Source organism: Odocoileus virginianus, chromosome 30 (assembly GCF_023699985.2).
Source record: "Odocoileus virginianus isolate 20LAN1187 ecotype Illinois chromosome 30, Ovbor_1.2, whole genome shotgun sequence".
Lineage (NCBI taxonomy): Eukaryota > Metazoa > Chordata > Mammalia > Artiodactyla > Cervidae > Odocoileus > Odocoileus virginianus.
The window spans coordinates 32,874,894-32,885,316 of record NC_069703.1 but is presented as its reverse complement, the minus strand read 5'-3'; the positions used below and the strand labels follow the sequence as shown (position 1 = coordinate 32,885,316).

General features: G+C 53.6%; 1 protein-coding gene and 1 long non-coding RNA gene across 2 annotated transcripts in view; one reads left to right on the top strand and one right to left on the bottom strand.

Moving 5' to 3' along the window:
- Positions 1 to 7,831: 7,831 nt before the first annotated feature.
- ECE1 (endothelin converting enzyme 1) overlaps positions 7,832 to 10,423 on the top strand; it is a 129,335-nt gene continuing 126,743 nt past the window's right edge. Inside the window, exon 1 of the mRNA XM_070458871.1 lies at positions 7,832 to 7,935. Within this exon, the coding sequence (XP_070314972.1) occupies positions 7,933 to 7,935 (3 nt within the window). The 5' untranslated portion in view covers positions 7,832 to 7,932. The remainder of the gene's footprint in view (positions 7,936 to 10,423) is intronic.
- On the bottom strand, positions 8,130 to 9,747 carry LOC110125472 (uncharacterized). The gene is made up of 3 exons (XR_011484670.1): positions 9,575 to 9,747; positions 8,709 to 8,826; positions 8,130 to 8,397 (listed from the first exon to the last, which is right to left on the bottom strand). It is a non-coding gene; the product is annotated as an uncharacterized lncRNA (long non-coding RNA).

The window sequence follows — 10,423 nt, the reverse complement described above, 5'->3', positions numbered from 1 at the left end:
TTTCCTTTAGGATGGACTGGTTGGATCTCCTTGCTGTCCAAGGGACTCTCAAGAGTCTTCTCCAACCCCACAGTTCAAAAGCACCAATTCTGGTGTTTTGGAGATGAGGTTCAGAGAGGTGTGGAACCTTGGCTAGGCTCCCTCAGCTACGGACAGAATCCACATAGAGTCTGACTCCAGAGCGGGATCTCATCCCACGGTCCCCGGGCCTAATCAGATGGGGTCTTTGGGGCTCCCAGCCACCATCCTTGCTCTGACTGGTTGGGCAGCCTCTGGGGAGCTCTTCCCTTGACTCCGTGGGGCTGGGCAGCAGGATTGCTTTGAGGGCACCTGGCTCGAGGCCTTTCTCCCGTCCCCACTTGCACCCCCGGCCCAAGTCAAGGACACAGGAGTGGGAAATGGAGCCTGGCCTGGGATTGCTCCCGAGAACGTAAGCACTCCGGTTGCAGGGGAAAGGGCGCCTTCCTGAGTGGCAACAGCCGCCCCCAGCCCCAGCTCCCCCACGGTCCTCACTGCCCTAAACACACCAGACACTGGCCTTCTTCTTGTCCGCCCGTGTCCTGCCCACATCTGGGTCTTTGCACAGGTGGCCCCCACTGCTTGAGCCCTCTTCCCTTACCTGGGTGTGTGACTCCATCTGTCACACTCAGCTACTTCCTCTCTAGTGCCCCTGACCTCCCCGCCATGTGGAGCACCTCCAGAACCCAGCACCTCTTCCCTGTGTGATCCGTCACATTTTCTAAGTAGGTCGTGACATCCTGTCCCTCCTGCCCGATCCAGCTTGCCCACCCTGGCCCACTCTACTTCTGTGCCCTTTCCCATTTCTCTATGATTTGACTCTTTTCAGCTGTCAACCAACGAACTCACATGACAAAATGTTTTTGTTTATGATCAACATCTTCTCCATTTACCAAAATGCAGTGAAGTGGCTGCTCGGTGTTAAAGCAAACATGATGAAACATGAATTTAGAAGAGGCTGAAGCCCATAGAAGGAGATAGGGAGAGACCTTGTCGGGCTTCTGGACTGAATTAGTAACTGAAGTTGAATATATAACTTACCCAAGAGCATGCCAGCAGCCAAAGCAAAAGTGGAAGTATACCAGGCTAGAGCAGTCTGGTTCTGGGGTGACTTGGTTCCTTGAAAAACCACACCCTTCCCCCTCAACTGATAAGGGCTGTAGATAACAGAGCTGCTACCGGCAGGGAAGACCTTTGAGGAAGTGGGTTTCCACGCTCTGCATTCCTGTTCCTAGTGGCAGTCTCTGTGCTCATCCCAGCTAATTCTCAGGAATTTCTTCTGCTTCACTGTTCCAACCTGGCCTACTTTCCCCAGCTCTGGGCTCCACAAAAGTAATGGGTCCCCCATCTGAGAAATGTCCAAACTTGGGCCAGGTGACCACCGTGGGGGAAGTGGCAAAGATTTTAAAACTTTGAATAGATGATCGGTTTTTATTCAGGTCCAGACCTCAGGGTCTGTGAACTTATGCCTAGGTAACCGAGATGTAGCCCAGATCCCTAGCCAGCTCCAGTTCCTGTATGCTCCTTCAGAGAAAACAAATTCACACATCACAACTTAAAATCTGCCTTATTGTGGGTTAGTGACCATGTTCCATGCAGCTTCAGGCTCTTCATGTAGAAAACAGGGGTGATACTGATCACAAGGAATCATGGAGTCAATGACAGTGCATGTCTAACTTTTATTTGTGTATTTTCCTACACGATCACAAGCAGAAAGGGTTTTGAAGCTCCTTAAAAAAATAAACAACAACAAATAGAACTAAGCAACTACATTAACCAGAAGATTAAAATCAGAAAAGTTATTTCAGGGACTTCCCTGGTGGTCCAGTGGTTAAGACTCTGTGCTCTCCCCTACCCCACCAAAAAGAAAAAGAAAAGCTATATCATCCCTGCTCCCTACTTTCTGGCTATGTGACCTTGAGCAAGTTGCTTTGCCTCTCTGAGCCTCGGTTTCCTCATTTGTAAAATGAGATAACAGTAGTACCTTCCCCCATTGTGGTATTATAGAATTAAACAATATGGAAGAATAATTAGCACAATGTCTGGCATATAGTAAGTAGGCAATACATTTTAGAAATTCTTCTTCTTCTTATGTAATCTCATTTTTGGTTTATAAGAAAAGTAATCTGGGTAAAAGCCGAGCCACTTTGAGGCCAGGCTCAAATCCTTATTGAATTAGAAAGAAATACCATTTCCTTCCCCCACCAAAAAAAAAGCAATTCAAATGTTTATTCAGTACTTTCGAAAATGTTAAAGATTTCATTCATTTAAAGATTTCATGCATAATATCAACAAAACTTAACACTCCTTTTCCTCTCTTTGTTCCTTCTTCTCTTCCTCCCTCCCACCCACTGTACACAGCACACACATCTTTATTCCGAGTCCCTCAAATACTTTCTCAAAGCTCAAGCTGCACGTTCTTAGCTCCCGGGCTCCTGCTCCAGCCTCTCCCATCTCTTCCCCGCCAGCACCCTCTGCCCTGTCTCTCCTGGCTTGTTTCTTTCTCCTCCCTCATCCTGTGACTCAGATCCGCAGGACAGAGCAAGCCTGAAGACACCTGGACTGCAAAGTTTTCTTCCTCAAAGGTAGGGAGGGGGCCTTCCCTGGTGGTCCAGTGGCTAAGACTCCGAGCTGATCGGAGACCCTGCATGCTGCAATTAAGACCTGGCCCAGCCAAATAAATAAATATTTTTTCAAAAGACAAGGAACCAAGGAGACTATGAAAAGTTAATGTGTTTCTCTCATAAAACAGACACACATCTATTAATGCAGCTCAATGCAGACTCTTATCAAGGAGTTAGCAGTGGTTAATATTTGAGGAGTGGGGTTATGAGGGATTTTTTTCCTGTTGTATTCATTTCCATATTACTTACATTATTTTACAGTGAGTACGCATTAATTGCCCTTGAGATCAGAAAAAAAACCCCACAGATTTTATTTTTAAAATTAAATATGGAAATCAGGGCAAAGGGAGAAAATAGCACAAAAAGTAAAGGAAGGTCTCCCCTGGTGGTCCAGTGGTTAAGAAACCTGCCTGCCAATGCAGGGAACACAGGTTCCTTCGATCCCTGGTCCAGGAAGATCCCACATGCTGAGGGGTCACTACTGAAGCCCACACATCTAGATCCTGCGCTCTGCAAGGAGAGAAGCCAGTGCAATGAGAAGCCCCTGCTTGCCACAACTAGAGAAAGCCCACATGCAGCAAGGAAGACCCAGGACAGCCATAAATAAACAAACATTTTTTAAGTAAAGGAAAAGCAGGTATAATGTGAGCATCCAAAATACATCCCAGTATTTAATCCTGCAAAGTATTTAATCATGGTCCTGTATTCAAACCACGCAAAGGGCCAAGTGTGGGGCCCAGTGCACGCTTGATAAACAGCACCTACTGTTGCTCAGGACTTAATGGATCTCCAGTCCCTCATAGAAACTCAAACTGCCCAATGGAATCAGAGCAGCTAGTGGCCCAAAGAGGAAAAGGTCAGACTGAAACATCCTGGTCCCCAGCCCCACCCCAGGCAACCTCTCTACAGGGTTGGGTGAGTCAAGAAATAGTCTAATTGGATCTGACAAGCTCTGCCTGCCCTCCTGGGCCAACCTCCTAATGGGCTCCTTTTAACTACATCCTCTTAGACAGGCTGGTGGGTGGGTGTGATAGGGAAGTCTGTTCCTAGAGAGCCTGGTGATACCCCCCAGGAGCTCTAGACTATAGTTTCAGCTCCGTTATGGAAGACAAGACAAAATAAAAAATTGAATAGCTCTTATAATGAGTGTCATTTTGTCTGTAGACCTGTAGCTGTCCAGTTTATCCAGACTCTGACTTGGTACGTGATATCAGCAACCCCCTACCCAAATCAGTTAACCACTAAGGATTCCTTGGGTACCTACTGTATGCTAGACATTGCCGTCAAGACGATGACAGAGGAAAAGTAGAGGAAGAATACCAATAAAAACTGTTGCCATTTATTGGAGGCCTATGAAATATAAGCCTCTCCACAAATTCTAGAGGATTCTTCTCGGACCTGTGTTGGGAAGATCCCCTGGAGAAGGAAACGGCTACCTACTCCAGTATTCTGGCCTGGAGAATTCCATGCATAGTCCATGGGGGTCACAAAGAGCTGGACACGACTGAGCGACTTTCACTTTCACTTTTCACACTTCTTGGATCTTGATGAGTCCTCAGGCTGGGATAGCTCGAAATCCCACATAAACTCAAAAGCCAGGTACCTCTGAGACCCTCAGGCTCGGCGGCCTGGCCAATCAGAACCCCTGGCCACAGTGATTGGCCAAGGAATGGATACATTCCAGTGGATACAACAGCCAGTGAGACCTGATTTGGAGACCGCAATTAGAACTGTTGAGAAAAGAGAGTCTCTGTTTGTGCTGGAGCTGCTAGAGACTAGGATGCATGGCTAGTGCTGCTGGCAGCCACTCTCTGATCAGGAGGACAGCCTACCAGAGAATGAGACCAGTGGAGAGGGAAAGAATCTTGAGGGACTGAGAGATTGACCCTGAATCCTGACGACATCATCTGAGCCCCTCAGTGCAGCCATGCCTGGAGCTTGCTCGACCCTGCCCTTACCAGTTTAAGGCAGTTTTCTGCCAGTTCGAGCTCTGATGCTCTGACTACTGTACCCAGAAACCTGAGTGTTTGGCAGAAGCATCCTCAACACCCAGTCTATAGGAGCCTGACGAGGGAATCGGGTTCTCCTGCCACACAACGGCCCATGTTTCTGTTAGCACAATGAGCCTACAAATGCCAACAGAAGCAGTGTGGCACCAGAACGAAGGAGCAAGTCCTCTCAGACCCGCTGTGCCACCTTGGGGGAGCCACTTTCCCTCTCTGAACGTTCATGTTCCTCACCTGCAACACGGGGCTGGGGTGGGAATCATGGTATCTGTAGGTTTGTTCCCATGAGGCTGTTTGGGGGAGGGGAATACTGGGGATCAGCAGAGTGGGCAGCAAACCTCCTCCCTGTTGTTCTCAGAGCAGCATGAAGACCAGGGCCTGTCCTTCCCAGGCAGCCTGGGGGGGCTGGAACAGGAAAGACTCAGCCCGAGTGCTGGAAGCCCTCAGTTCTAGTCCTGGTTCGGCCGCCAGACTGGGGCATGGCTCGGGGTAAGCGCCTCCCCTGGCGGTGTGAACCTTTCAGAAGTGGAAAAAGCCACGCCCTTTCTCCTCGGTTTTCTGGAAGAGTCAGGATCCTGTCTTGTTCACTGTTGTACACCCCCAGTAGTCAGCCCAGCTCCTGCCTCACTGATACAGCATTCCAGAATGCCCATCGTGTGAGCAAAAGAACCGCAGTCAGGATACCGGACCTTTCTTTTCGGAACATGCTGTTGGACTATGACATATACACAAAAAAAGCCCAGATCCTAAGGACTCTTCACAAACGGCACATCCCCGTACCCAGCCCTCCCATCCGCAAGCCACCCTCTACCAGCACCTGGAAGTCCCCGGGTGCCCCCTTTCCAGTCATTCCTTCCACAGAGGCAAGGCTGGCCTGACTTCTGACAGCATCGAAGTGCTTTGGACTTTATAGAAATGGAGAAATGCTCAGCATTTTCCAGTGATTCATAGCTTACAAAGAGCCCATGTGTACATGAACTCATTAAATCTTCACATCAGTACTGAGGGGCAGGCAGGAATTACAAATCCTACTTTGCAGAGGAGAAAACTGAGGCTCAGAGAGAAGGGAATCCCCCAAATTGCATCACTGGTAAGTGGACCACCAGGATAACTGGTTCCATTTTCCGGTCTACCTGGATCTTAGAATGTCCCTCCAGGAATTAGGATGCAATGCCCAGGAATGGTCTGGGCAGCTGGTAGTGTAAGTTACCAGTCCTCCAGGATGGAGAGAGGGTCCAGACCTTCCGTCCAGAGAAGATCTGGTCACCTTCAGGGCAGGGCCCACCTCCCTTCTTTCAATCCGTGGCACTCAACAAACTTTGTGAATTCTGGCAAGTGGTCCCCCTCCCCATCTGCCTCCCTCCACGCTGGAGAATCCAGAAGGCTGTACGGAAACAGGGGGAGTTATTTCCCCAGGCCCGTCCCTGCCCACCACGTGGCCACACTGCCCAGGAGCAGAGGGTCCCATTTGGCTCCTGGCACTGTGTGCCCAGACCTCTCCTTTGCAGAGTCACTCGGGCCAGCTCCTGATCAGGGTCTGCTGCCAGCTTCTCCTCCTCCCCAAATCTACCTCTGTCCCCCATGGCTGGTTGGCAAGATTCCCCAGGTCTTTCCTTCTGGCCTCATGAACTCTTATACATCCCTCAATGCCCCAGCCCCCATGTTCTCTGGAATGTCTTTGTTCCTCCTAACACACACATAAACACACACACACAGCCCCCCCACATGCACAGCCCGTGTAAACACGCGCGCACACACACACACACACACACCCTCCTTCCCTCTTACACACACACACACAGAGCCCACATAAACACACATGCACACACAACCCACCCCCCCACACATGCACAGCCCACATAAACACACATGCGCGCACACACACACACGCACAGCCCACATAAACACACACACGCACAGCCCACCCCACACACACATGCACAGCCCACATAAACACGCACACACACACACACACCCTCCTTCCCTCTTACACACACACACACACACAGAGCCCACATAAACACACATGCACGCACAGCCCACCCCCCACACATGCACAGCCCACGTAAACACACACGCGTGCGCACACACACGCACAGCCCACATAAACACACACACGCACAGCCCATGTAAACACGCACAAACACACACACAGCCCACATAAACACACACACACGCACAGCCCACCCCCCACACACATGCACAGCCCACGTAAACACGCACACACACACACACACCCTCCTTCCCTCTTAACACACACACACACACACAGAGAGCCCACATAAACACACACACACTCACAGCCCACATAAACACACACACGCACAGCCCACCCCCCCATGCACAGCCCACGTAAACACGCGCGCACACACACACACACCCTCCTTCCCTCTTACACACACACACACAGAGCCCACATAAACACACATGCACGCACAGCCCACCCCCCACACATGCACAGCCCACGTAAACACACACGCGCGCGCACACACACACACTCACAGCCCACATAAACACACACACGCACAGCCCACCCCCCCCACACACATGCACAGCCCACGTAAACACGCACGCACACGCACACACACACACACACACAGAAGCCTGCAGTAACAAACCCTCATAGTCAGTCTCTGCCTTCCGTCACACAGTAACACATAGGCGCGCACGGGATCCATCCCTTCCCCGGGCTTTTCTGTCTCCTCCTTTCCTCTCTCTCTCTCTCTCTCTCTCTCTCTCTCTCACACACACACACACACACACACAAACATACACCCCTCCGCCTCTCAAGCCTCTCTCACTCTTACACACGCGCGCGCGCAGCTGCAATGCCCTGGCTCACACTCCTTGCAGTCACCAGGCAGGAAGACAAAGGTCGCCGAGGCTCCCGGCGCCGCGCACCGAACGCAGCTGAGCGGCTCCCTGGCCTTGGCCGGCCTCGAGCCGGGTCTCGGCGTGGTCTGGAGCCCGCCCCGGGCGCCGGAGCTCCAGCCCCGGTCAGCCCTCGGGGGTGCGCACGCGGCCCACCGGCCCTAGCCCCGGCGCGCCGAGGGTTAAGGCGCGGGCGCGGGCGGGGGAGGCGGCCCCGGGCTTGATTGGCCGCGTCGCCCGGGCCCCGCGCCCCCGCGCCCCGCCATTGGCCCGTCGGCGGGCCCGCCTCCCGGGGCTCGTAGCGCGAGCGGCGCTCACCCGCGGGGGCCCAGCCTCGCCGTCCGGGCAGCGCGGCCGTGAGCCGGGAGTGGGGCCGGGAGTGCGGCGCGGGGCCGGAGCGGAGCGCGCGAGCGATGGTGAGTGCCGCGCCCGGCCCGCCTCGACGGCCCCCGGCGGCGGCGCCCTGGTGGGACTCGGGGCCGGCCCGGAGCGCGGGGGGCCTGGGCGCCGGCTGCGGCTCTGGGAAGGCGTGCAGTCGTGGGGTGCGCGGGCCGCGCTCGGCTCGCCTGACGGCGCCGCGCTCTGTTCCGTCGGGGGCGGCTGGAGGGGGTCGGGGTGGCCGCTTCGGTTCGTGCTCCCTTGCTGTGGTTTTGCGCTGGGGCGTCCGGAAGGCCCTGAACGCTGCTGGGCTTGGAGACCCTCGGCGGGTTCCGTAAGGGGGTCGGGGACCATCCGAAGCGCTGGATTCGGTAGGACCTGAGTGTCCCGGGACTCTGAGGCGGGTCTGGGGCTGAGGCTCGGCTTGGAGCGTCGTGGGTGGCCGCGCCGAGAGCTTCGGAGGAGTAGTTCGGGCGCCCTGGGACTGGATCCACTATGCCCTGAGGGTTGAGAGTGGATGCTGTCAGAGACCAGGGGCCCCTGGGATGCCCTAAGGCCAGCGATCTGGTCTCCCCAGCATGTCCCAGTAATGGGTCTTCATCGGAGGGGGTTGGTGAGGCCACTGACTCGGATGGGCAGTGGCACCAGGAAGAAAGGAGTTGGACTTGGGGACTTAGGGGGACCGGGGGGGGGGGGGGGGGTCGGTGTTTCTGAAATCCCCGGAGAGAAATCCGTTTGGTCAGGCTGAATTCGTTGACGCTGTTTTAGAGAGGAGGGTGGTTCTGGAAGGAAAGTCAAGATCTTTCAGTACCTCTCTGAGGCCTGGTGACCACCTCGCCATCACGGAGGCCGAGGCCGCCTACGTCTCTGTGGCTTGTCTTCTCCGAGGGCAGGCCGCTCCGGTTCTCTCTCTTGTCCTGCTCTGTGCCCTGTGGAGTGGACACAGGGCACCATGAAGGGCATGTGTCGGTGACGGTGGCTTCCAGGCCCACGGACGCAGCCACACCTCCCCGTCTCTGTGACGATGCCGTCAAGCCTGAATGTGCCAGGTGGGGGCAGGAAAGGACCCCTGTAGCCTGATGAGTCCCCTCAGCGACCCCCCAGGACCAACTCCCACTCTCTCCGGGCCTGGAGCCCCCATACAATATCCCGTTCTTCTTCCCTTCAAGCCAGTCCCCTCTTTTCTCACCCACGAGTGTCTGCCTGCCCTGCACCACCACGAGCCACTCCAGAGTCAGTAATAATGAAGTTATGGCTTGATTCCGCACCTAGAGGTGCTTAGAGACTCTTGGATCCAACCTACCTCTTTGATCAGGACCCCCCCCCCCCCCCAGATTGCTCTTCTTGAATAGTTGCAGTGGCAGGGTGCTCACTCCCAAGTGGATCGGCACTTGATTTAAGGTCTCAGTATATGGGAAATAAAAAAAGGGTGACTTCGAGGTCATATCATCCACTCTGCCTCCAAGCCCACCCTGACCTTAGTTACTCAGAAAGAGAAATTTATCCTTCTCCAAAATCAGTTAAAGAAGGAGAGGCCAGTCACTTTGCCCTGGTGACACATTTCAGAGCCTTACAACCTTCCAGCCTGTCAGAAAGACCCCTGGTTTTGTCCTCAAACAGACTTGGGTTTGAATTTTGGTTCCTCTGCTTCCCCAGAGGGACAAGTGACATCATTACCTCTGAGTTTCCGTTTCCTCTTCATCTGTGAAATGAGATGATATGTCTTATCTCTCAAGGATGTTGTACAGACTTGGTGAGCTAACCCAGCAAGAGGGATTTACTTGAATACAGCTTTCTGATACAACTTTAAGCTCAAGGTGGGAAGTTCTGCCTGACATCTAACCTCTTTGCTAAGTGCAGAAGAAGGATTAAAGTTTATCATGTGGGGAGAAAACGGGGAGGGTGATACTTAGAAAATCAGGCATTAGCTCATCAGTCAACAAAGATTTATTGAACTCTTCTATATGCCAAGTCTTGTCTAGGGAGGAAAAAAACGGTCGTAAACACCATGGTAAGAGCACTTCCATGGGACTTCCCCTGGCCACCCAGGGGTTAGAGGCTGCGCTTCCACTGCAGGGCGCCCGGGTTCAATCCCTGGTCAGGAAACTAAGATCCCACATGGCACATAGTATGGCAAAAAAAAAAAAAAAAAAAGAGGGCTTTCACTAGTCTATAAATGTCCACACCATCCTCAGGCGGGGTGGCATGTCTTTAGGAGAGGTAGCGCGATGCTGCCAGGGCAGGGCTCCCCTCTGGACGGAGAGGTGGGGCAAAGCTTCACCGAGCAGGTGGCGTCTGAATCGGAAAGAACATCCCGGGTCAACGCACCTCTGCGAGCGGAGGACCAGAGATGTGGGAGTGTGGGAAGTACTCTTGGAAGGGGCCCAATGGGGTTTGCTCGGCCTGTGGGCACCGGAGCGGCAGGAGAGAGGGGAAGGTGGCAGGGGACGCTGCTGGGGCTGGATGGTGGGAGGCTGGGGCAGGCCGAGGGGCCGGAGCTCCACCGTGGGTAGTTGGTCCACTGCG